The sequence below is a fragment of the Drosophila montana genome, unplaced genomic scaffold (genome assembly GCF_035044405.1).
Source record: "Drosophila montana isolate Dmon_TW-CO22-7 unplaced genomic scaffold, ASM3504440v1 contig_2127_1, whole genome shotgun sequence".
In the NCBI taxonomy this organism is placed as follows: Eukaryota; Metazoa; Arthropoda; class Insecta; order Diptera; family Drosophilidae; genus Drosophila; species Drosophila montana.
The window spans coordinates 1,947,146-1,973,238 of NW_026997035.1; the positions used below are offsets into that span (position 1 = coordinate 1,947,146).

At 41.7% G+C, this 26,093-nt stretch overlaps 7 protein-coding genes across 11 annotated transcripts; 4 read left to right on the top strand and 3 right to left on the bottom strand.

The window, feature by feature from the left end:
- Window positions 1-1,900: 1,900 nt before the first annotated feature.
- Window positions 1,901-6,863, top strand: LOC135427097 (organic cation transporter protein). Its single transcript, XM_064680521.1, has 9 exons — window positions 1,901-1,918; window positions 3,332-3,963; window positions 4,199-4,792; window positions 4,848-4,968; window positions 5,072-5,165; window positions 5,950-6,050; window positions 6,114-6,194; window positions 6,258-6,368; window positions 6,432-6,863. Exons 2-9 carry the CDS (start codon window positions 3,434-3,436, stop codon window positions 6,531-6,533), a joined length of 1,734 nt encoding a protein of 577 aa, XP_064536591.1. The 5' UTR covers window positions 1,901-1,918; window positions 3,332-3,433; the 3' UTR covers window positions 6,534-6,863.
- On the bottom strand, window positions 6,822-7,725 carry LOC135427098 (transmembrane protein 186). 2 transcript variants are annotated; one of them, XM_064680523.1, is made up of 2 exons: window positions 7,607-7,725; window positions 6,822-7,534 (listed from the first exon to the last, which is right to left on the bottom strand). In XM_064680523.1, coding segments are annotated over exons 1-2 (633 nt in total). In that variant the 5' UTR covers window positions 7,608-7,725; the 3' UTR covers window positions 6,822-6,902. The 2 variants fall into 2 exon arrangements, with proteins under 2 accessions (XP_064536593.1, XP_064536592.1); XM_064680522.1 differs by having other exon boundaries at window positions 6,822-7,550; window positions 7,607-7,666.
- A 273-nt stretch (window positions 7,726-7,998) lies between these two features.
- On the top strand, window positions 7,999-10,241 carry AQP (aquaporin). Of its 2 annotated transcripts, none has more exons than XM_064680435.1 (4): window positions 7,999-8,127; window positions 8,946-9,133; window positions 9,189-9,602; window positions 9,691-10,241. In XM_064680435.1, exons 2-4 carry the CDS (start codon window positions 8,956-8,958, stop codon window positions 9,888-9,890), a joined length of 792 nt encoding a protein of 263 aa, XP_064536505.1. In that variant the 5' UTR covers window positions 7,999-8,127; window positions 8,946-8,955; the 3' UTR covers window positions 9,891-10,241. The 2 variants fall into 2 exon arrangements, with proteins under 2 accessions (XP_064536505.1, XP_064536506.1); XM_064680436.1 differs by having other exon boundaries at window positions 8,011-8,102.
- A 31-nt stretch (window positions 10,242-10,272) lies between these two features.
- Window positions 10,273-14,908, bottom strand: FLASH (FLICE-associated huge protein). The gene is made up of 4 exons (XM_064680431.1): window positions 14,752-14,908; window positions 14,509-14,699; window positions 13,908-14,429; window positions 10,273-13,835 (listed from the first exon to the last, which is right to left on the bottom strand). Exons 1-4 carry the CDS (start codon window positions 14,812-14,814, stop codon window positions 10,523-10,525), a joined length of 4,089 nt encoding a protein of 1,362 aa, XP_064536501.1. The 5' UTR covers window positions 14,815-14,908; the 3' UTR covers window positions 10,273-10,522.
- Window positions 14,909-14,981: 73 nt separating this feature from the next.
- LOC135427023 (uncharacterized) lies at window positions 14,982-16,197 on the top strand. Of its 2 annotated transcripts, XM_064680433.1 has the most exons (5): window positions 14,990-15,193; window positions 15,250-15,394; window positions 15,442-15,567; window positions 15,644-15,793; window positions 15,857-16,197. In XM_064680433.1, the coding sequence occupies exons 1-5, from the start codon at window positions 15,063-15,065 to the stop codon at window positions 16,121-16,123; spliced, it is 819 nt and encodes a 272-aa protein (XP_064536503.1). In that variant the 5' UTR covers window positions 14,990-15,062; the 3' UTR covers window positions 16,124-16,197. The 2 variants fall into 2 exon arrangements, with proteins under 2 accessions (XP_064536504.1, XP_064536503.1); XM_064680434.1 differs by lacking the exon at window positions 15,644-15,793 and having other exon boundaries at window positions 14,982-15,193.
- Window positions 16,198-16,268: 71 nt separating this feature from the next.
- On the top strand, window positions 16,269-18,964 carry Orc3 (origin recognition complex subunit 3). The gene is made up of 4 exons (XM_064680432.1): window positions 16,269-16,435; window positions 16,495-17,289; window positions 17,354-18,588; window positions 18,647-18,964. The coding sequence occupies exons 1-4, from the start codon at window positions 16,409-16,411 to the stop codon at window positions 18,741-18,743; spliced, it is 2,154 nt and encodes a 717-aa protein (XP_064536502.1). The 5' UTR covers window positions 16,269-16,408; the 3' UTR covers window positions 18,744-18,964.
- Window positions 18,965-21,659: 2,695 nt separating this feature from the next.
- ValRS (Valyl-tRNA synthetase) lies at window positions 21,660-26,089 on the bottom strand. 2 transcript variants are annotated; one of them, XM_064680602.1, is made up of 6 exons: window positions 25,948-26,089; window positions 25,663-25,871; window positions 24,848-25,015; window positions 23,524-24,786; window positions 22,429-23,458; window positions 21,660-22,363 (listed from the first exon to the last, which is right to left on the bottom strand). In XM_064680602.1, exons 2-6 carry the CDS (start codon window positions 25,843-25,845, stop codon window positions 21,861-21,863), a joined length of 3,147 nt encoding a protein of 1,048 aa, XP_064536672.1. In that variant the 5' UTR covers window positions 25,846-25,871; window positions 25,948-26,089; the 3' UTR covers window positions 21,660-21,860. The 2 variants fall into 2 exon arrangements, with proteins under 2 accessions (XP_064536672.1, XP_064536673.1); XM_064680603.1 differs by having other exon boundaries at window positions 25,663-25,981.
- Between the last annotated feature and the right edge of the window lie 4 nt (window positions 26,090-26,093).

Genomic DNA, 26,093 nt, shown 5'->3' on the forward strand with positions numbered 1-26,093 from the left:
CTGGAAATGAATTTGAGTGCGAAACGTCACCCACCAAATCTTTGACCTCCATTTCCACCAAGGAGGAATAGATTTTTCAAAAAGTGTGACACACCCCTTAAATGAATTTTAGCATAGATCCTTAAATATGAATTTGGGGCCGATCGGATGATAAACAAAAAACTTTCATACAACCTTTTTCCGCCAATTTACCACTGTTGCGGGTGAAATTTTCCAAATCGCTGAAATACGTATTTATTAAGTTCTTATGTAGAGCTTTGAAAATAAGTTTGAAGCAAATCGGACACGACTTAAAACTTCGCCCAAAAAATCTTTAAATCGCATTCCCCCCGAAGAAGTTTGAATTCTGCGAAAAGTGAGAAACACGTCTCAAATGATTTTTCATATAGATCACTGGAAATGAATTTGAGCGCGAAACGTCACCCACCAAATCTTTGGCCTCCATTTCCACCAAGGAGGAATGGGTTTTCCGAAAAGTGCGAAACACCCCTCAAATGAATTTGAACAAAGATCTTTGAAAATAAGTTTGGGGCCGATCGGATCGTAAACAAAAAAGTTACATACAAACGTTTTTCGCGATTTTTCCACACTTGCGAGTGGAGTTTCCCGAAACCCCGTCTTAACGTGCACCTACATCACATAAGGTATCTACAGTGAAAATTTCAGCTTCCTAGCTCTTACGGTTTGGGCTGTGCGTTGATCACCAGTCAGTCAGTCAGTCAGTCAGTCAGTCAGTCAGGACAAACAGTTTTATATATAGAGATAAAGAAAATCAGTTTTTCTGTGACCCGGTTATGAAAACGAATGCAAATATCGAAAACAAAAAATGACCTTATATCAATTTACTTGTGTATATATCAATCATTAGAGTCGTACCCGCTTTAATTAATTGCATGGCAAACATTTGTATGTATGAATGTAATGAATGTATAAAAACACAGTCAGCTGGCTTATCAACCACTTTCCGGGTTCTATGTACACAATATTGCTGTAGAAAAAACTAACAAAAAAAAACGTTAAGTTCACTGAACACTAGAAAATTCTGACTTTCGGGAAAATAACTTCCGTGCTATTTTTGTTTTACATATACATACATAAGTATGTAAACTTAGAGAGATTATACATTTTGATGCCTTGCCTAGAAAATATACATTTTTGTTAGGGAAAAACTTCCAAAAATTCAATAATTTGCAAGTAAGCATCACTTCATTTCATGCGAGTTCTTTCTCACGTACTTATTTTAGCAATTTAGACGGTCGTATTTGCACTTGAATTTGATTTGTACGGTTATACTTAAAATTTTAAGCCCAAAGCGGTCCAAATGCAAGACAACAAAGTAATGTAATGCATATGTAGGTAGTTTTTATCAATAATTATTGCTCATAATCAAAACAAAAAATGCATGACAAAGCGCTAAAGTACCTTCCGATGAGTTTTCAATCACCTGAACTATAAATCCGTATCTATTTCAATTCGGCTCATACGTTGAACTTCGTATTGGAAGATCGTGGCTAAAATATTTAAACGCGCGGTTAAAAAATATATTAACTTAGAGCTGTGGCAAGTTTGCTTTTGTTTAAAGTTGATTTTACACTGAATGCTCATTTTTTCTGCAATAAAGCCCAATTTCCAAGAACTTCCAATAAAAAAAGATCAAAAGCACAAATAAACAAATCAAAATGCCGCTTAGCAGCTTTAAGCTCTTCATCGGCGCTCTTAAGTTGCGCTCTCTGCTGTGCGCCGCGCTCTTAGATGTTTTATTGATTTTCAGTAGCGCAGCGTCACAATATGCACTCAAAACAGAAACAGAACATAAACTCAAATACAAATACTAATACAAAAGAAAGCTCCCTGCTGTACTGTAATGTTTGTGAACGTTTTTGAAATTTCAGTGCTTTGGCAAACGTAGAATCGTGCGGTGAGTTGGCAACAATTGTGCCGTTAACAGCAACATACGGCGCGAAAATTAAAGCAACAACAGCTGACAAGTGTAAAAAGGAATATTGTGTGGCAACAACAGTGAGAAATTAGGGGCCTTTTTTGCAAGTTGCACAAATGATTATCGAATACAGTTGCTGATAAGATAAGTTGCCAATTGATTTGCATTACAGCCGGCTTATCATCCGGCTAATGCTAGACGTGCAGATAACCTTTAAAATTATCCAAGGCCAATTTTAATTTAACAAGCTGCCAAAGTTCCCATAAATCCCATGAATTAGAAATGTGCTGAAATTGCAAAAAAACGACGAATCGTAAATACAAAAGAAATAAATTGGAAACCTTGTTTTTGGACTTGAATGCAAAAAAACACTATATTGATTTACTGATGATTTTCAGTTGTAAATATTGTCTAACTGGAATTGCGTTCAAGATAGCGTCAATCAGCAGCTATTATTAATGGTGCTGTGAAACGTTTAAAACCCAACTGACGCATACTTACAATCTGGCACTGTAGCAACATGCAACAATTTGCATCAATTGGCAACGATTGCATGCGCCTTAACAGACATGCAACTTAACTAGCAGAGATCCAGTCTGGATCTTCGATCAAATAATTGATCTGGCGCCAAAGAAATTTCATCATTAATATTATTTAAAATGTTTGCATTAATATAATATATATATACTGAATTCATATTTTATATATTATATTAACACCAACAGTTTTGTTTTTTGGGTGTATAGTTATCAATTGATAACATTAATATTGTTAAATTGAAGCGTCTTCAACTGGTATCTCCCATATCTGGATCTTTTAACAGTTAGTAAGTATATTAAACTGTGTAGTTTTGATGCTTTAAACATGTTTTTAACACAAATAATTAGTGACTGGTTAAAGCAAACACGCAGGAATCTATATAATCTATGTACATACATACATATATACGATACAGATGACTTCGAATCTTTTCAAATTTTGTGCAAGGGTATACATATAAAAGAAAGCGGAGTTAAAAATAACCAAAACTAAAAAGGGACTCGAAAATAATTGAACTTACTATGAAAATTATTATTATTACATATTAATATCGGGTATTTCCAACACTCACACAGAACAAAGAGAGACAAGAGTTTACAAACTGACATTGAGTAAAAAGTAATTACTCAACAATAAACTCAAAAGAGATCGTGTGCCGGTGTTCAGTTGGAGATTAATGGTCTCTCTTCCTCTCTCTTTGTTGCTTATAACGGACAGCTAGTGTCTTGAAATCAGTGCATTTGTGCTGTTGCACTTCATTAAATAATTTCACACACGCGTAGGTGTCGACTCGTTCTTACCAAAACGTGCTCCTAATGTTATCTTATCTTATACATTGATTGTTCATTCAAGAGTGCAACAAACGCGCACGTGGAAGGCAGATCATAGGAAATTTTCGCGTAGGTGGCAGCGCTACGGCCATTTTGAAAAGAAAATAACAATTACTGCCCAATAATGGCTGCACCAGCCGCTACCATGGACTTTGATGAGATACTTAAACAAATTGGCGAATTCGGACGATACCAGAGACTAAACTATTTACTCATTTGCCTGCCGGTGCTCTTCGCGGCGGCCAACAGTCTGTCGTATGTGTTTACCGCCGGCACACCAAAATATCGCTGCCACATCGAAGAATGTGACGTAGACGGGCAGCCTCATTACCAGACCGATTGGCTAGAGGTTGCCATCCCGGGCACACGGGACAAACATGGCTACTTTACGCCAAGCGATGCGTGTTTGCGATATGCGGCAAATGAGAGCCATGTGCAACAATGGGACATGTCGCTAACTTGCAACGCCTCGCTGTTTTTGCCACAACAGCCGCAACGCTGTCGGGAGTTTGTTTACGAGATTGGGGAGCAAACCATTGTGCAGGATTGGCAGCTCACGTGCAAGGAGAATGCCTGGAAACTAGCTTTTGTAGGCACCACACACTTTGCCGGACTGGTGGTGGGCACTGCGCTCTTTGGTTATCTGGCCGATCGGTGAGTAATGGGCGAATATTTGTTTGACGATTAGTTAAAACAGTTGTTTTAATGCGCGCGAAATAAAAACACATTTACGACTATATGGCAACATTAAAACAGCTTTTGAATGCACATAAATTATCGATAACTGGCATTACGGGTACTCAGAGCGCATTTCCACTAGGTCTAGCATAAAAACAACACATTTTCCATGCGGACATTAAGGGTACTCTCAATCCTTTTATTTCTACAGCTTTGGGCGCAAGCTCATCTTTCTCTTCTGTACCATCTTTATGGGCGCGACGGGCATTGGCCAGGCGCTGGCCTGGGACTACTCGAGTTTTTTGGTCTTTGCCCTGCTAAATGCTGTGGGCACATCCGGCGTCTATCCGTTGGCCTTCATCATAGGCGTCGAAATGGTTGGACCGCGCAAACGTGAAATGACCTCCATTGTGTTAAACTATTTCTATGCGGTGGGCGAGGCGCTGCTTGGCCTGGCTGCCTGGTTATTGTCCAGCTGGAAGATATTACAGTACGCACTATCCATACCACCGCTGTTCTTTGTGGTATACTTCTGGCTGGTGCCGGAGTCGGTGCGCTGGTTGCTGGCGCGCAACGAGCACGAGAAGGCGGGCAACATCATACGGCGAGCAGCGCATGTTAACCAACGGGAGCTATCCCTGGAACTGATGGCCAGTTTCAAGCAGCAGCAATTGGATGCGGCAGACAACGCTCCTGGCAAGCAGCCGCTTATACAGCAACAGCAACGCGAAATTTGGCCATCGGTCAAGCAAGTGTTTACCTCCAGCAAGCTCATTTGGCGTTATACGATCCTTTTGTTTATATGGTAAGTATTTGCCTGTTCGGTTTGATATTCGAAATCCTAATATGTCTACTTGCAGGGCTGTCAATGCAATTGTCTTCTATGGACTCTCACTGAACTCGACCAATCTAAGTGGCAACAAATATTTGAATTTTGCTTTGGTCTGCCTCATCGAAATACCTGGTTATAGTTTGGCCTGGGTACGTTTTCAATGTCATATATGTATATATATAATCGCATTACAATAACACTTATTTTTATGTATACATATATCCTCCTCTATAATTGACGAACCAAAAATAGTTGTGTCTACGCAAACTGGGACGACGTCTGGCATTATCCGGCTCGCTGCTGCTCTGTGCCATCACGTGCGCTGCCAGCGGCTATTTGACAACGGGTATGTCATCAAATTGTCGTCATATAAGGCATTAACATCTGTAATATACTAAATCTTAACTTTCTATGCATGCCTACATAGTTTATACTGATAAGAGAGAACGTAAAGTGCCATTAAGATTTGTACAAATTAAATAAACATAAGAGTCATGTTAGATTTGCAAGTGGATATAGAACGTAATCATTATATTACATATTTAAATTTTGTATATACAGTGAAAAATGTACTTAATACCAACAACGCACTTAGCCCTTAGTCATCCCATTGGTTTTTTTTCTATGCAGAGCCCAACGTTGGGCGAACGCTGTTTTTAATCCCTTAAACCATTGAAATTGGGTATGTTTTTAAATGTTTGTTTTTTGATTTTGCAAGCAGACAAACAATTGTTCAATCAAAATTTTAAACCCATTGAAAACTTATGATTGTTGAGATTTTTTAAACAAAAATGGAAGTGTTCCCAACATCTGTAGCTAGTAATATTTCGAAATTTAAAAAAATTGAACTTAAAGTTCCTTGTGCTCACTTATTTATATATTTAATATTACTTTTTAGTCATTTTCCTGTGCAGGACACAAAGAATCTTACAGTCGATGTCCACTTAAAAGATCTTTCACTGTATTTCAATAGCTCATTTTTTTCTTCACAATATATTAGATCTGAAAACCGTTCTAACTAACTCTGACAGTTCTTGATTTATAAATGGTGTCCTATGGCTCAATGTTTGTTTATTTTGGTCTTATTACAAACACACTGAATAGACATAGTTCCATGTAATTTACAACAGGTGCCAATTGGCTGATCGTCACACTATTTTTAATGGGCAAGCTGGGCATTACCTCATCGTTTGCGGTCATTTATACCTACACAGCTGAAATGATGCCAACGGTTGGTGAAATAATTACAAAAATTCCATATTATTATTCTGTTAAAATTGCAATTTATTTTCAGGTCATACGCAGCGGCGGCGTTGGCGTCATGTCCACATTTGCACGTTTTGGTGCCATGCTGGCGCCCTTTGTTCCACTACTGGTTTGTGCATATTTATTACATATTATTATTATAATTCTTTATATTTTATTTCATGCCTTTTAGGGCGACTACTATGAGCCGTTGCCATTGCTGCTGTTCGGCGCTGCATCTATGCTGGCAGGATTTCTGTCGCTGCTGCTGCCGGAAACCTTTCACAAGAAGCTGCCAGATACGGTAGATTCAGAAAATATAACTTCTGTATATAATATATTAAATTATGAACTATCTTTTCCACAGGTCGATGAGGCAATTGCCTTGGGCAACAAGACGCGTCCACTTTCGAATATTGCGAACAATTCCACATCCACAAACAGTCAACAACACGAGTCCATAATGTGATTAGGCATATTAAGAGCATTCATTATCCATCTAGTACAAAGCACTAGTAGTTAATTAGAGACTTGCTTTTTATATGGAACCTGGCACGAAATTTTGTACTTAGTTTTATATATAACACGAATCTAAACCAAAAATAGTCTGCACGCGTATTTGTTTTTGTTTCCAATACTCGATATTAATATTTTCATATCAGAGAAGATGAATTGGTTTAGCCCTATGCTATGCAGATGAAACAGTTTTTTAAATTATTTTAAGATCACCTTCCCCCATTGAGTTTTAATTGTTAGCTATATTAAAAATATGTATTTTTATAAATGAAATGCCAATGAATATTTACAATTTACTAAAAAAAATAACTCTAAACAAATATTATTGCCCAAACAGACCCTCAAATAAAAGCGGATCAGTTATGATCCCGAAACGATGGAGCAATTTGTAACGCTGCTTCTTATCGGTTCGCAGGCAAATTGGTTGATAAAAGCCCAAGCGCCTGCGGCTCTTTGGTTCCCAGTCCGGTAGCAAATCTTCAATATCGACCAGAAGTTCCTTGCGTCGTCCCCAGAAGTCCACATAGGCCAGCTTCAACTGATCCTGATGATCGTTGATGTAGATGAAACCAATTATATTGGTGGCCACATAGCTGGCCAGTGAGAGCGTCATTAGCCCCGTAACACCAATGGCTGTATAAATGCCCAGCACATCACCTGAGACTTGACCAGCATTTTCCAGGGCAATGGCCACCGGCGTTCCAGCCACTGTGATAAGAGCCTGATAGATTTTGAGTCTATTAAAGGCAGCTACTAGGCGTATTAATGGCAATCTATAAATAGGGCGCCATTCCGTAAAGCCGGCATCCAAAGCAGATGATTTCCCAGTTTTTGTTGTTGATGTTGACGTTGCAGGTTGTGTGACAGCTTGTGTTGATGCATATCGCCGACTGCTCCCTATACAATATGACAGTGGCAATTTGAGAATTTGTGGCCTACACAATCGTTGCAGCACTGCAAAACAATTTTTCTATGTTACTAAATCGCCGTAAATATGTTTTTGTTTATATAAACCCAAAAACTCACTTGTTGTGTGACTGTTAGATAAACACTGCGCTCTCTGTTGAGCATGGCACTGTTTAACTCAAAATGGCGATAATATGTTATCGATATGTTCTTGTACTGCAGCTGGTCACACTGCTATGGTATTTCGTTTCTAATTATAACGTTTTTATTTTATTCAAATCAACTTAAAATAAACTAATGTCCATGTTATTTCATTTTATTTTGTAAATTAACACTCATGAGAAATCGCAAAGGACAGCAGACTGGCAAATGCTGAGAGTGCTTAACAGCGACAATGTTGGTGATCGTGAAATAAGCTCTCAATTAAATTGTTAACTAAGCTTTTGAGAACGCGCATATATTTGAGTATATTGAGCATTGAGCGCCAGGCATTTGTTTAATAATAGACGCGACCAGATGAGCGACACTGTCCAAAGCAATCAAATTCTTGTTCAGTCCGAGTCGACAACGACGACAGCTCGTTGTTGCATTTACGATCTTGTGCCGGTCGCTTTTGGTCAGTTACAAAACTAATTTACATAGTATGTATTTCGTTTAAATATATGATTTGAATTATATTTAAGGGCATGAAAATATTAAAAAAAAATTAAGTTTTTGGACAAATGGCCAACACAAATAAACCGTTCATTAATTTTAGCCAATTAGGGCTAATGCGCAGAAGAAACTAATAATATAATAATAATGTTCCTTAACTGAATTTTCAAGTGCCAAAAACGGTTAAATAACAATTCAGCTAATCAATGTTGAATACAAATACAATTAAATAAAACATAGATTGATGTTTAGTGACAATTTGATGTTTTCGTGTGTTGTTTAACAAGCTGTAAATATTTTTAGCACAATTTTGGCGTGCTGCGAATTCGAAAATAGTTTCCAATGTTTGTGTGTGCGTAATTTCTTTACCCGAAATGCGCACAAGTGCAACATGTAAATAAATATATATATATATGGGTTAATATAATAACAATAAAATACAGTACACGCTTGGATATAAAAACTTTCAGAAATCGGCATTTTCCAGAAATTAAAAGCCGTTTTTCAAGATTTTAGGTGTCTTGCAGCAAATCTTAAGTTGGAATTAGGGAAAGCATGATACCCATTCAGTTTTTATGTAGATATAGATTAATTCGAAAAATCTAAATATTATGCGAAAACTCTGAAACTAGAATGTTCCAATTTGCGGTTTTGATCTGTGTTAAATACAAATCAAAATTGTCAATTTGTCTCAATTTTGCCAAACTTTGAAGAAATTGTTTTCTTTTTTGAATATCTGCCGCAAGAAACGGTTTTCCTTATCTGCATGAAGAACGGGTTTCCATATTTTAATTTGTGATTTAAGGTACGGCAGTATGTCGATGACATCGCTGGGTATAAGCGCTGGCTTCATGGTCGGCTGCTGCATTGCAGCACAGATTGCGCGCCGGGTGAGCCGTCGACTGCTCAGCCAGGAAGGCATTGTGCCCGTGCTGATGAACGAGGCAATTGCCGCGGCGGAACTGTGCGCCTGTTGTTTTGAGCTGATCATCGGTAAGTGGAGCTGTGCCCGCTTAAGTAGAAGATTTACAAATTGGAGCATATGCAGTGGCCGATAACTTTGGCGTGGCCACCTATGCCATTTTTTTGTTCCTGCTGACCATCTGGTGGGGCAAGGTCTGGGGCGATGCCTCCGCCTGTCCGTACACACACATGGAGGACGTGCTGGAGGGACGCACCAGCTTTAAGGAGATGGCACTGCGCACCTGGGCAGAGCTAATGGGCGGCTGTTGTGTGTATCGCATTGTCCAGGTCTTCTGGTGGTTGGAATTCGCCGAGACGCACAAGGGGCGTGCCTTCGAGGAGTGCAACGCCGATTTGCAGGTTAGCCCCTATGTGGGTGCTGCCATTGAGGGTGTGGCCACACTTCTGTGCCGCCTGGCCTCCAAAACGATTAGCGTGCAGGAGCCAAAGTTTAGTAGTTATATTGATTCCTTTATCGGCACCAGCCTGGTGGTCGCAGGTAAGTACTCGCCCGCCTGAAACGTGGCTACCAACTGCCGCCATGTCCTCTCAAAAAGTTTACGCTTTTAATTATGCCCTGCTTACAGCCTTTAACTTTTCTGGCGGTTATTTTAATCCGGTGCTGGCCACGGCTCTCAAGTGGGGCTGTCGCGGACACAGCAATCTGGAGCACATCATCGTCTACTGGATTGGCGCCTGTCTGGGTGCTATGCTATCGGTGCCCATTTTCAAGCTGTCCATTGTACGGCGCTTCCTTCTGGGCGACGAGAAACCAAAACAGGCCTAGACTGCCTGCAATTACAACGGCTAAAATGTAAACGCATAGCCAATAGTTAATTTATTTATGCTTTAAAATTATCGATAATACCGCACAATTTATAAAGCCTTGTTATCGTTCATCGAAACGCGAAATTCTTCGATATTTCATGACATCAAAAATACTAAACAATTATTAAATACGATAGCAAAAATTATCGAATTTAAAATTCGTTAGCCCTAATTTTGTTAATTTCAATTGAAAAAAAAAAAATTAAAATTTTAAAATAATTACTTGCGATATTTATAGTAAATATTTACCGATTTAAAAGATGGGTAATAATATTGATCGAGCAATAAACTAATAAAACTTGCGATTAAATATATTTTTTGATAATTTAAAGAGATTTAAATTTATTTTGTTATATCCAGACGTATCTTTTTTATTATTAACCATCAAATACCATCAACTGTTATTTATTATCTAAAATCACAATTTTTACATGCTATTAAAAACTAAGTAGATAATTTAAGAATATTATGTTATGTATTGTTAAGTTTCCCGTGTAGTTACATAAAATATGTACTTATTTATATAACTTCCCCATAGCTTAAGTAAGCATATAGCCAGATATCTTACTATTGTGAACCGTGATATCGTATTTATGACTCCTGGTTGGCAGCCGGTGCAGGTGCCGCTGCTGCTGCTGGTCGGCGTCGTCGACGACGTGTGACGCGCAACACGACCTCATCATTGATCCGCTCGAATTGATAGTCACTGTTGCCCAGAGAGCAGCGTTTGGTCACCATGGAAGAGTCGTTGCTGTTCTGGCAGTGGCTCTGCTCCATGGTGCTGGCATTGAAAGTCTCATCAATGGTCACATGCAACTGCGAGGTGTCCGTAGTCAAGGCTGTTTCTGGTGGCGTTTGGGGCACAATTGGATCGGCGGTATTCACTGTGTCCCCATCGTTAACATCTACTCTACGTTTTTTTAGCGGTGTTTCTTCTGAATCTTCCGGCGTAGCGCTGCAGGCCTCATTGTTGCTTCTTCTTTTGCTGGTTGTCCGTGCTCCGAGTTTCTTTATTCTGACCTTCACCTTTGTAGGAGTCTTTCGCGTCGTGCACGCAGCTGTCGACTGCAATGGCGATTGCATAAGTATCTGGATAAGATCCTGTTTAGGCGTTTGCGGCCCCTTCATGGATGTGGACGTTACAGCTGTATCGTCCGGATGCTCATCGTTTTGTGACTGCTGATGCAGCTGCTTCAATGCCAGCTCAATGGTATCCGTTTCTAGGCTCAAATTCGGATAGCTTCCGTCCAATGTGATTGCCTGCTGTTTATCTGGTATTAGCTCATTCATAACTGCCTCGAGTGCAGCATCGTCCTCGGTGTGATCAATCTTGGTTGAATCCGGCTGGGCGTACATAACTGTAGCTGCAACGACTGTCAGCTTGGGCGTTATTGTTGTATTAACTGCCACAATTTTCGAGTTGTGCTCATTTTGATTAACTGTGATGAACTGCAGCTGAGACTCTCCTTCATTCTCCGGTGCTGGCTGCGTTAATGTCTCGACATTAAAGTTCAACCCTGGCATTTGCTCAGTAACATCATGTGCATTGGACAGCTCGACTGTTTGTTTCAAGCTGTGCTCCTCGCTTGTTCCATCTACTTTAATTGCCAGATTTTCAATATCCACCATGACGGGCAGGCGTATGTCCTCAATTATTTGTATGCTTCTCATGCCGCGAACTGGACGCTTGGGCGTAACCTCCTCTGCCTGTGCTGCTAATTGATCTAATTGACAAGGGATTGAGTCCTGGCTGGCAGGCGTCGTGGGTTCGCTTAATGTGGGCTTCGCTGCTGCATCTATTTCTTGAAATTCGGATGATTCCGAGTTTTGATTGCTTTCCATTAACTCATTTTCCATGTGGTCCTCACTTTTCGCTTGCTCTAGCTCTTGATCATCATCATCATCAGATGATTCCTCTAGTTCCTGAGCATCATTATCTGATGATTCTCTGTTGTCATTGATTTCCCTTAACTGATTTTCCCTGTTGTCCTCACTTATCGCTTGCTCTAGTTCCTGAGCATTATCGTCTGATGATTCCATGTTGTCATGGCTTTCCATTAATTGATTTTCCCTATGGTCCCCACATTTCGCTTGCTCTAGCTCCTGAGAAACATCATCAGATGATTCCGTGTTTTCATTGCTTTCTCTTAACTGATTTTCTCTATGGTCCTTACTTTTCGCTTGCTCTGGTTCCTGTGCATCATCATCAGATGATTCCATGTTGTCATTGCTTTCCCTTAACTGATTTTCTCTGTGGTGTTCACTTGGCGCATTGTTTGCTGTCGAATTGTCGCTCCTTTCGCCTTCTGATTCTATATTTTCGGTTTCATCCCCAGTCGAGATCTTATTCGTGCTTTCTTTGAGTTCCTCAGTTGGTGCACAGTCTTGATTATCAGTTACATTTGGCTCTACATCGAGCTGTTCTGTAGTATTGGTTGCTTTCTCAGCTGACTGGATTTCAAGCGATGTTTTATCATTGAGAATCATTTCTGACATTTTAACTTTAGCTGTTTCATTTGCCATCTCTTCTTCAGCAATTAATGCCAGTTCCTGAATATGATTATTTGTTTTAGTATTATCCACATCGCTTGCTAGCTCGTGTTCCTCTGCAAAGTCAAGACAATTTTGTGCTTCAGTATCTACATCGCTTGCTAATTTCTCTGCAGCAGTAAAGTCCAGACCAGGTATATATTCATGTGGTTCTGCAACCACTGGCTTTGTTACCTCCAAATCACTCTTCAGGTCTAGGACGGATATATGTTGATTTGTTTTCATATTATCCACCTCTCGTGTTAGATCCTCTTGTATTACAAAATCCATATCAAGTATATTTTCATGTGTTTTTGACACTATATTTTTCGTTGCTTCCTCTTCAATGGACATATTCAGACCCGGTATGAATTCCTGCGTTCTCGTGTCCACTTTGCTTATGGTGTCCTCTTCATCTACCAAATCCAGCCCTGGTATGTATAAATTTGATTTTGTATCCACTTTATTTATGACTTCGAAATTAGCTTTCAAGTTCTGAGCAGGAGCATTTTCATGTATTTGTGCATCCAATTCCGTTATTAATTCTTCCTTAAAGTCTAGCCCGGGAATTAGCTCATTTGTTTTTCCATTATCCACATCGTTTATTAGTGCCTCGTTATCAACTAAATCCAGGCCCGGAATGTATAGATTGGTTTTTAACTGCTCTTCGGCTATAAAATCCAGGCCCGGAATGTGTTGTTGGTCGTTTGTATTATGCACTTTATTGATTATTTCTTCTGCATCCAACAAATCCTGAGCAGTTAACTGCGCTTTGTCTGTGCCCGACATGTTTTGCTGAGATTCTATGGTATCCACCTCATGAACTGACTGCTCTTCTTTATTTGCATCCTGTCCCTGATTTGTTTCATAGGCTACTGCATTTACGAACTTAACTTTTTGCAGAACTGAAATAGGTTCATTTTGTTTTGTATTTTCTGCATTTACTAAGGGTTTTAAATTGGGCAGCGGTGTTTTTGGTTTCGCGACAACTTGATTATCCACTTGTTCCTCATCATTTGCAAATTTCTGGTCCATGTCCTTACTTTCAACATTGCATACAAAATATTTGTTTATATTTTCAGCTAATTTTTGCTTATTTTTTCCAGATTTTCCGCTGCTTGTTTGCTGTACTCTTGCTTCGATTTGGCTTTCCGGCGTGCACAGCTCTTGTGGCGTTAGCGGTTCCATATTTAACATTAGATTTTGGAACACTTTTTCACTGTCTACATTGCTGCTGCCAGCATTTGTTGTCGCCGCTGGGCTTTGTTGCTTGGGTGTGCTGCCAAAGAGATCTTCCATAGTTTTTGGTTTGTGGTCATTTGTAGAGGATTTGGTATGGTTTTTTCTTTCGGTTTCCCGTGAACTTTTGCGTTTACTGAAACCGAGATATGTAGCTTTATAAGCAGGGAAATATTGCTGGTAATAAATGCCAACGTTGCAAACTTACCTGCTCCTGCTGCTATTTTTGTGGGTCGAACGGGAACGTGAACGCGAGCGACTCCGTCGACTTCTTTTTAGATCCTTGTTCCTTGAGTTGTGCCTCTGGCTGTTGCTTCTATAACGATCCCGACTGCGACTACGACTGCCACGTCGACTTCTATCTCTATTACGATCTCGATCTCGATCCCGATCTCGTAATCTGTCCTGCGGATTCCTCACATCAGCTGACCGCTGACGCTCTGCGCCCGAGTCAAATGGCTTGTCTCGCTTGTGTTGCGTCATTTTCTCGGGGCCAGTCTCCCGGCTAATAGATCGTCTTACGGGTACGTGCTGTTGTGCAAGATGTTTCATCTTCACATCGCAGTTTTCGTTATTGTTGTCGATGGCAATTTCAGCTTTCACGTCAGACATATCCTCGCGTTTGAAGCGTTTGTGTTGCTGATGTTGCAGCTCGTCTAAAGGTTGTGTCTGGGAGTTAGGCTGCCCCAAATTGGGTGCACGCTTGCGTCTGAAGCATATGTCATCTTTCCTATTAAAAAAAATATACACATAAGATATATATATATATATATATATAAGTAATTGTGGCTTTCGACAGAGCTACTTACTCCCTGCGCAGCTGCGTTATTTGTGCATCTTTGCGTTTGATTTCCGCCTTAGCCGTATCGAGCAGGTTTTGGAAATTCACCTCCATTGTCTTAATTTTCTTGGCAAGTGCTTTGTTTTGCGCTTGCAAATTTGCAATTTCCAGCTGTGCGGCATCATATTTTGCCTCGCAGGCCTCCAATTCTTTGGATTTCTGGCAGCAAATCGATTTAGTTTCATTTAGTTGCTTACGTATTTGCGCTCACCTTATTTTCAGCTTCTTGAAATTCATCCAAATCATCATAAATATCGAGTTCGTCGCTCAACATTTTATATAAACCATGTACATTATTTTATAAATTGCAGCAGATTTAATGCGCGAAATACGACCAGTGTTGTTAAGAGCACAATCATGTAGACAGGGTCAAAGCAGCTCTGCGTTTATGGGCATCACTTTAACTTGTAGCGAGCCAGTTTGAAATGCAACAAAACATTGCCCTAACTGTCATAATACACACAGCTGACACTCAAATACACAATAACAAACTAATTTAAATACACACAAATAAAAAATGAAATGGCTGACCACAGAGAAACGCGTCCGTATTATTACAAACTCGAACGTCAAAAGTTTGCGTGCATTACATATTCAGTAACAGCAGCATTTCTCATTCTGGCCCTGTTGCAATGGTATCTATTTCATTTATTGTAAGTTACTATTGTTTATATTAGCAGCATTCAACTAACACCCATTCTTTTCGCAGTGATGCCACAAATAAGTATTTTACCACAAATTATTGGGTTGGCATTATATTTTTCGTAATGAGCTTACTGCTCATCATATTATTCATTTTCTTCGAGGATCTTCGCTTCTTTTCACCCATCAATTGGATAGTGGCTTTTATAATAGTGAGTCACGATTCATGTCCAACTTCTTGCTAATTTTTGGTTTACAGTTTGAATGCATTGTCGTTGGCGTTACATCGTTGATTGTGCGTCATTATCAGTACCACTTTTTAGTGAGCTACCTTATTTGGACCGTTGTACTTGTAATCTTCCTTGTACTTGGCTCTTTTATACCAGTAAGCAACGATCATTTAATAAATTTTTATGAAAATATATATCTTTTACCGTACATATTAATACATTAATTTACAGCGTGACTTAACGTTGGATATTGTGGTACTTGTTATATTTGGAATTATTTCCATTATTGGTGCCATGTATTTTCTAATGCTCTACTTAGTTGCGAATGTGCCTTATTCGTTTTTTGTGTATCGCGCCTTCATTGTTTTTAGCATTGTGACCGTACGCAACATTCAATTGATTTATCTATTTTCAAATTGTATACTAATTTCTTGCATTTTACAGTTTATCATGTACCACGCGCAAATTATCAATGGTGGACGATTTGCTGAGATTCGAGACAAGGACTATCTTTTGGCGGCGCTTATATTATTCTACGATTTTTTGCTTTTGTATTTATTTACTTTTCAATTGGCACCAAAGTGGTCTGATGTGTGCGATACACACAGAAATATTACAAATATTTTTGTAGTGGATGAGCATTTGAAACAAACAACACCGGAGGCAAAAATGGGTCTACCCAACGCTATTAAAGTCGATGTGGAGGTATAAGCGTCGTTTTAATATTTCAAAACTTTTGTTTAAACTTACGCGGTCTGTTAAATAAAAAATGTAAATTGCTTGCACTTGATGGGTAACACTTTATGATGGCGCAGCCAACTTCACACGTTTCGAAATTTGGCGCGCTGCAGCTGTTTTCATATTGTTTTGGGCCGTTGTTGTTGCTGTTAATATTGCTGCTAATAAACTTTATTTGGCACAAAGCTGACATAAACAATAATTTGTGTATTAAGCAACGTCACACACAACAGTGCAGCGCTTAGTTAAGCAATAGCCATGGATCCAACCATATCTGTTTCGAAGGTAAGCGAACGAATTTGAAGCCCAAATATAAATTTAAAACACTTGAAATCTGTGATTAGGGCTGTTTTGTCTATAAGAATGGAGCTACACGCGCCAATAAAAAAACGCCAAGCAAACGCAAACGCACAGAGGAAACTAGCAGCCTACTCGGCAAGGAGATCACGACGCAGCCCTTCTATGCCGCATACACCGAATGCTGGAATCAGCTGCACAGCCACATTGTGCAGCTGCAAATGGCTAGCAACGCGCGCACACTGGAGCAACTTGTGGAGTTTGTGACCGGCGAGGGGGCTTCCAGCATGGGCAACACGGAAATGCTGCCCACAGCGGCGCTGCTGACGGGCATCAATCAGCCCGATCATCTAAAGCAATTTGAGACGCTGACGCAGCGCCTGCATGCGCAACAAGCGGCTCGTGTCTGTGTGCTGCAATCACGCGATTGCGCCACATTAAAAGCTGCTGTGGAGTCCATGGTGTACAGCTTGATGGATGATCAGTTAGAATTGGTGGACCCGGAGGACGCAGAGGATGAGCGTGAGCGCGATCGCAAGCGTCTTCGTCGCACTCAATGCACCATGAAGCAGCTGATCGCGTGGTATGACAACAACTTTGGTGATGTGGATAAGCGACGCGCTTTGGTCATTATTCTGCCCGATTTTGAGTGCTTTAACGCCAGCGTGCTGCAGGATTTCATACTTATACTCAGCGCTCAGAGTGGCCGGTTGCCTTTTGTGCTAGTGCTGGGCGTGGCCACGGCCATGACGGCGGTGCACGGCACGCTGCCCTATCATGTCAGTAGCAAGATCAAGCTGCGTGTGTTCCAGACTCAACCGGCGCCAACGGGCCTGAACGAGGTGCGTAAATATCTTGGACTCCATTCTGCTATAAAGATTTACATTCTATATTTTTTCATTTTAGCTGCTCGACCAGGTGCTGCTCTCGCCCAAGTATGCCTTCCATTTGTCTGGCAAGGCTTTCAAGTTTCTGACCCACATATTTCTGTACTATGATTTCTCCATACACGGCTTTATACAGGGCTTCAAGTACTGCCTCATGGAGCATTACTTTGCGGGCAATGCCTTCGCCCTATGCACTAGCTACAGCCAGGCTCTGGGTCGCATTAAACAGTTGACGCATGATGACATGGAGACCATTAGGCGTTTGCCCTCTTTTCGTCCTTATGTGGAGCAGATCAACGATTGCAAGCGCATTATAGCTGTGCTTACCGACGATGATTATCTGAAGAAGAAGCTGCCGCAGCTGTTGCGTGACTGTCTGCTGCACTTTATGCTCTTTCGCTGCTGCCTGGAGTTCTTCACGGAGCTCGTGGGCGATCTGCCACGCTGTCCGCTGGGCAAGCTGCGGCGTGAGCTCTATGTAAACTGCTTGAACAAACCGATCCAACAGCAGCCAGAGTACAAGGAATGTTGGCAAATGCTCAGCTTTATGTCCAAGGAGGAATTCGTAGCCAAGCTCGCCAAATGCATTGACCGCACCGAACAGTTTCTCGGCGAGCAGATAGCTCCGCTGGAACTGGGCGAGGCCTGTGCGGATGTAATGCGCGCCGAGCTGCAGTCGCTCAAGAAGCTGCTCAACGATGTCGAACTAGCCACAATGGAGCTGCCCACACCAGCCACCGAATCCACTGCATCCACAGATGCACGCACTTTGACCGATCTCAAGCAGGTGGCCTCGCGCCATGAACTAAAGGCACAGCTGCTGCAGCGCAGCAAACAGGACAAACAGCAATCGACGTCAGAGTTTGCGCGTGCTCTTAACAATATATTGTCGCACATTGAGACGCACCTGGTGCTGGCCCATCTGCGTCCGCTGCAGCATGCACCACCGCTGCACGAACTGTACGTATTCAGCGACATATCGACGGTGCGCCGCAACATCATTGGAGCACCACGTGCTGCGCTGCACACGGCGCTCAATAATCCACATTTCTACATGCAATGCAAATGCTGTGAGCTGCAGGAGCAAACGCAACTGGTCAGCACCATGCCCGATCTGTCGGTGCTCTACAAATTGCATTTAGAGTGCGGTCGCATGATTAACCTGTTCGACTGGCTGCAGGCATTTCGTTCCGTGCTGCGTGCCGGCGACGAACAGGATGAAGTGCCACAGGAGCAGATCGATCCGCAGATTCAGTGAGTATATATTTAATTTTAAATATTTATTTATGTTGATTCGACTTTCTATATGCAGAGCACGCTTCACCCGCGCGGTGGCTGAACTGCAGTTTCTGGGCTACATTAAAATGTCCAAGCGCAAGACGGACCATGCCACACGTCTCACCTGGTAGGCGCTATACAAAACCAACTTGCGCGTTCCCTTATAGCGCAACTAGAGACCAATTGGATTTGAGCTTGGAGATCTGCTTGGTGTATTTATTAAAAAAATACAAATGTCGTACATAATATTTGTTCTCAGAGAAAAAAGTACTGTTCATAACGTTTCATCATCCAAAAAAATACCATATTTAATAGGTCTATACTTGTATAAAAATATAATTGTTTACTTTTTGATATTTTTTCAATGCCTGTTTTAATATCTTGAAGAAAATATGTGTGCATATATATGTATACATATAAACAAGTAAGAGCTATCTAGTCAAGAGTCCCAAGTAGTCACTGGAGATTAGAAGATATCTTAAATTTATATGGATTTGAAGCCTTAACAATTTTGATTCAAATAGTAAGGGGTTATATTTTGGGAAATATATTTTATATATAATTATAGCCAGATATTAATTTTTTCTAAAAATTTGTTAGACAACAAAAAAACGAATTGGAAAAAACTACCAACTAAATTCCATCTACCAATCAAAATGAAAAGCAATTTTCATTGATATGTTACCTAGTGCTTATTGTTTAAATTGGGGTTTACTTCGTTGGGTTATCTCGAGCGAAACATAACCTCAAACAAATCTATTAATAGCCCGGAAAACAGTAGCCCCAACAAAAAGGTCGCTGCACACGTAATCAAATTGAACATATGCCCCTAATGTGCGTATGTTTGTTTAAATCTTGAGCAGACGCACTCACTTTCTGTTTGTTGGAGTATTTACCACAAATTATTTGAAATATGGTGCAAGTGCGGCATAAAGGAAAACGCAGCCCACTTCGTTTTGTATGGGGTGTTACCAGTCTGCGGTTGCTTCCAATCGCTCTGCCCGTTGGCCATATTGTTGCCAGCACCCTGTTTCAGTTAATTGAGCGAGAAAAATGGTATAAAATGTGCGGCATTCTATAGAAATTCCGCAGTTCTTCTCTACACTGTGTAGTGGACTGTCTGCAAGGTTTTTCCCATTGTGCTCCACTGAGATATCGAGAGAGATATATATACCAACATGTATATCCTCGCTCCATTTGGAAAAATGGAAGTTACCATCGTTTTGCTGTTGGTCTCTGCCTCCATGGGCGGCATTGGTGGGGCACCAGTTGAGGTGGGTCGAAATTAAAGTTCGATTGAATGTTAACTAACTTTTAACATGCATGTTAAATAGGCCCCTGAGGTATGTCTTGAACAATCTGGAACTGTCGAATGCGCTCCCGGTAAGTTTTTATTTTTTTTGTGACATTCTCTAGCCTCTATGTGGGCGTAGCTTAGTTTAGTTTTTAAGATCTGTTCAAGATCTTTTATTCAAATTGAATATTAAAAGGTTTTCCGCTTACATGTCCGTCCAAAAAATTGTGGTTTTTATAATTCTGAAATTTTAAAAACTAGATTTTAATCCCATCCAAATTGAATATTTTTACTAGTTGAGATGTAAGCTACTTTTAAGAAGTTTTATAGAGTATTTTGTAGTCGTTTACGCTCAGCTGTCGAATTTGCTTCCCTAATTGGTCGCAAATTTTGTAGTTTTTTGTGCTCAACTATGATGTATCCTATAAATTAAGGTAACTATACGTAATTCTAGACAACTTACAATTTTCACCAAAATCATTTTTATTTGATTTTTATTGTTTTATTATCTAAGATTCTTTTATTTAAACAAAATATTTTGTTTTACTGTGAGTTATTTGGAAATCGATCGCATTGGTCTTTGAAAAGCTGCGATATGTTTTCTAATGCCACGAAATTTCTGATATCCCTTGTTTCTGAAATGTAGGGCAACAAGTTTTGGGTGTAGAAGCTAATATTCTGCGTTTTATTTGGGATAAATGGGTTGGCTGGCAAAAATCCTCAGACTAAACCCTCCACGCGGGTGCCAGCTGGGCAATGGATGCTGTCACGCCTGTTGGTTAAATGGGACAAATATCGAAGGTTACCCTTCCATTTACACCACAGGCATTGCAGCATCCAGCTAAGGTCTCGGTACAGCCTGCAGATAGCGCTGAAACCGAGCCATGGTCTCGAGGTATTTTCGGATTATTAATTCCCCAAGTTTCCTTTGGGAAAGAACATAGCTAAAGAAGGAACACAACTTTAAGGACTGCAGCCGAATAAACCATCGATTTTAATGAATAATTTTCCAGATTATAATCTTAAAAGTTTCAGCAATAATATTAATGAAGCTAATATCGAGAGCCAAGTCCTGAAGCATTAATCGGAAAACATTAAAAGTATTTATTTGTGTATTTTAATCCTTCCCATAGAAATGTGACACAGATATACGTGATAATCCCGAGCAGCTGGGACCATATTGAAGACCACATGGCTCATATCGTATCAAGGATTTACTATCATTGAGAAGCAAACAAGTATATCGAGCACTTCAAGCTGAGAGCAACAGGACATTTCGACTGTCCTGCACCTTCCAACAGGCAGGCCTATGCCTCGAAGATCTGGGAACTGGGAAAACATGAACTCGCTCTTTTTATTGAATTTTCGAGATGATTATTAAATCAATAATGCCTGCGGCATATATAATAAAATCAAGTTAAACTTATTTTTTAGTAGATAAATCGTGCCAAGCTCTGAATTGCTGTAACAAAGAGTAAGAGTAAAAGCCGGAAGTGAAAAAATGATAAAATCAGAGAGAGAGAGAGAGAGAGAGAGAGGGAGAAAGAGAGAGTAAATTAACGATGGTTATGTTCATAGACAAAATTTATTAAATTGCTAACAAAAAATACCCAAACTTCATTTCATGAGAATTGCATAGAAGGGCGACATTTTTAAATTAATTTGCATCTCAGTGGGTGGTATAAGATAGTGTCTGCGTTTATTTTAAGAGAACATAGATCGAGTATCATATCAAGACAAACAGTTTTGTAGATTGCTTTTTAAAATTTCCTGTGTTTCATTTAATAAATTAGCTCATATTTTATAAATTGTAGCTATTAGTTAATAATGTTTAAAGCAACAAAAATGCATTGGAGCTTATTTTGCTATTCTGATTTCAAGCGAGTATAGTCAAGCGTCTTAGAGAATATCAACATATTGCAGCTCATTCTGTCCAGCTCAAGGATTGATTACTTCACATAAGTTTCAGCGTCTCGATGGCCGCAGCGATGCGTTCGATTTCAGTACGGGATTCAGTTAGCTTTGTCTCATTGGCTGCTTGCACCTCGGCTGGCACCTTAGCAGCATAGTCGGATGCCTGAATTGCTTGGGTTATCTTGCTGACGGTCTGCTCTAGTTGATCGCGTTTTTTGTGCAGCTTGGCAATCTCCTTGTCGGCCTCGATCAGACCCTTGAGGAGCAGATGCACTTCACACTGTCCTGAGATGGTGAGGATGGCACAGCCAGCGGGCGGCGGACTGTCGAACGTCACAGTGGAGCAGTAGGCAATGGTAGACAGATCGCTGGCATAACGCTTAAGTATAGCATTGGGGGCTGAATCTGTGCAAACGATATAAGCCTCCGTCTTGGTTTTGTTGGGCAAATTATAATCAGAGCGCGCGGAGCGTATCACGCGTGCTGCCTTCTGCACGAATTCCACATCCGCTTCAACTTGGGCGTTGCGCCAGTTTGTGTTGGCTATGTGATGTGAATAAAAGGCAATTAGAGAAGATCGGGTAATGTTTGTACAGCTGATCACTTACTTGGATAACTGGATACGCAAATGCTGGGCGTGCGGTCTGCGCGCGGCAGACGCTGGAACAGTTCCTCGGTAATGAAGGGCATAAATGGCGACAGCAGACGCAGGCCATAATCCAAACATACATACAAAGTGCGCCTGGCTGCCGCCTGCTGCTCTGCGCTGCCGCTCTGAAAGATGGGCTTCAGGCACTCCAGATACACGTCACAAACGTCGTACAGCCAGAAGGCGTAACAGGCGCTGGTCACGGCAGCAAAATCGTAGGTATCGAAGCCAGCATTGCAGGTCTCAATGGTAGCCGCCAAACGGGACAGAATCCAGGCGTCCATTTGATTCGAATGCTCAGTGAGCGTGAGCTGCGTATTGTACAGTTCCTCGCCGTTAAAGTAGAGCAGCGCGAATTTGGTAGCATTCCAGAGCTTGTTGCAGAAGAAGCGATAACCCTGGACGCGATTGATGTCAAGATTAATATCACGCGCTTGGGTGATATAAGCGCACAGGGCAAAACGCAGCGCATCTGAGCCGCATTCGGGTATGCCCTGTGGATAGTCCTGCTTTTGACCCAACTTGGCCCTCTCAATCTCACGTGGATCGAGATTAGATCCAATCAGCTGCTCGTGCAGACCCTCTAGTGTAATACCGCATATCACGTCCATTGGGTCGATCACATTGCCCAGCGATTTGGACATTTTTCGGCCGTGTGCGTCGCGCACCATTGGATGCAAATAGACCTCCTTGAAGGGCAGCTTGCCCAGCAACTTTTGGCCAAAGAAGACCATGCGTGCTACCCAGAAGAAAAGTATATCATGGCCCGTCTCCAACAGCGAGGTGGGGTAGAAAGCCTGCAAATCGGCCGTGTTGTCTGGCCAACCAAACACAGAAAAGGGAAACAGGCCGGAGCTGAACCATGTGTCCAGCACATCCTCGTCCTGTTTCAACAAAATCAAACTAGGATCCAGGCCAAAGCGTTCAGAGGCTTTGCTCAAAGCCTCCTGCTCAGTGCGTGCCACAATCCAATACTGTTCTTCTTCAGACTAATAAAAGTATTGACATGCATGTTAAATTTACCATGAAGCTTTAAATTGCCAGTTTTACTCACCGTGCTAGGCTGAATGCTGGATTCCTTAAAGCTCACATGGTAGGCGGGTATGCGATGCCCCCACCAGAGCTGCCGGGAGACACACCAGTCGCGTATGCCATCCATCCAATGATACCAGGTCTTCGTGTGATGCTCCGGCACAATTTTCAGCTCACCGGAGCGCACAGCCTCTGTGGCGGCGGCAGCCATGTCCGCGCATTTGACATACCACTGTGGCTTGATGAGGGGCTCCACCACATCCTTGGAGCGACTACAAATGGGCACCACCATTGCATTGTTGATCGTCTCGCGATAAAGACCTAACTGCTTGAGCCGCTCCAGTAGTTGTTTGCGGCAATCGAAACGCTTGAGGCCGGTGAACTCGCCATAGTCGCCAATGATGAAGCCATCGTCATTGAAGATGGTAATAAAAGGCAGATTACAGCGTTTGCCCACCTCGTAGTCATTGGGATCATGAGCTGGTGTAATTTTAACTGCTCCTGTTCCAAAATCCATGTCCACAAACTCATCACACACTATTGGCAGGCGGCGTTCGCAGAACGGATGCACCACATGCTTGCCATGCAAATGCTTATAGCGTTTGTCCTTTGGATGGACAGCCACAGCCGTGTCACCCAGCATTGTTTCAATGCGCGTGGTGGCCACAATGATCTCCTCATTGCTATCCTCCACCTTGTAGGCAAACTTGATGAGTACACCAAACTCCACCTTCTCCTTGTAACCAGGTATAGCCAGGAACGTGCGTCCCGGCAGCTCCACCTTGTCCACTTCAATGTCTGATATAGCGGACCGCAGCGTGCACGACCAATTGACCAAACGTGAGCTGCGATAAATGGCACCCTGTTCGTGCAGGCGCACAAAGGCTTCGGTGACGGCACGGCACAGTTTCGGATCCATGGTGAAGTTAACGCGTGTCCAGTCGTAGGAGGAGCCCAAAGCCTTTAGCTGATCATAGATGCGACCGCCCTTCTCGCGTCGCCAGTTCCATATGCGTTCAATGAACTTCTCACGGCCCAGATCGTGCCTTGACAAGCCTTCATCGCGCCACAGCAACTTCTCCACCACCACCTGTGTGGCAATGCCCGCATGATCACAGCCGGGCACCCACAACGTGGTGCGTCCCTTCATGCGTTGATAGCGCGTGATGGCGTCCTCAATCGCGTTGGTCAGCGCATGACCCAAATGCAGCGAACCCGTAACATTGGGCGGCGGTATGACCATTATGAATTTACCATTCGGATTGGGGGCATCAATGGAATCACGCTAAGGAAGAGCTCGTTAGGAATTGCTCTAAAGTTTCTTTGGTATTCTTTATTTTACTTACGCCATATTCGGGTGTAAAGAAGCCCTGCTTCTCCCACCAGCTGTACCACTGGGCCTCCACATAGCGTGGACTGTATGCATCTGGGAGGGCTCCGCTGATGTCCTTCTTGTCGCCAGGCGCTGTGTTGGCCGTATAAACTGCAGCCTCTTTTACCTCTTTGGTGCGTTTCTGTAACAACGAAAGCATAACGATAACTTTCACCAATTCAAATAAGTTGATAGAAGAGTGCACAGTTGAAGATACCCTGCAACTCCAAAGTGTTGCGGCATATAAGGCTCGAAAATGGCGTTTGCTCCCACATCACTCGTATGAACTTATCATAGCCCCTTTACACCCACAGTTAAACACTGGCTTTTGGTTACAGGGCAAAACAATAGTGGAGCACAGGCACGATTCTGTTAAATTAATTTGCGCTCACCTTTGCCTCAAATAAGCAGATTAGTATGCACCCTTAAGGCCCTGTACCATATATTACCTACGCAGTTCATTATGTAGATAAATATATATGTATATTTACACTTTATACTTTTTCTGGCAGACTGTTACATACACAGGCACGAATTAAGTCCACCCAATATGTTCATTTCTTTGGTCACAGGGTATAACAATAGAGGTGCAATTACTCCATAGACATTCACTTTTGGCGATGTTTGCGTTTCACGAAAATAATTAGACAGAAATGAGCATAAGCGGACGCGAATTGCCAACGTTTACATGAGTCATACGGGTACGTAAATACCCTACAAACATAGTCTTCGCAGTTGCAACAACAACAAAAAACTTAACCTAGCACACTTTGAGGCACAGATATTTACCTCGGGCTTCTCCTTCTTCTCACCCGCCGCTGGTGCTACCGCCGCCTTTTTGTCCAACTTCGCCTGCAATTTGGCTAGTTTCTCAGCTTTCTTAGCCTCCTTTTCCAATTGTTTGGCCGTCTTTGGTGGGCCGTCATCACCGGCTAGCGTCTCGGCGGTGCTTGGCTGTTCCTGTTCTGGCATGCTGCTTGTTAATGTCTTCAATTGAGCTGTTGTTGTTCGCAACGACGATTAAATAACCGATTTGGGCTGTTGCAATATACTTATCATTACAAGTAAACTCACTTTTAAAGTTGTTTTATGCAGATTGCATCTACAGATGAAAACGTGTGCAAACGGTGTGACCAGAGCAGAAATTGTTTTGCCTAAAATATCGTTATATTTACTCAGCTGGAAAGTACTCGCACGACTATCGATGCTTTTGTTTAATC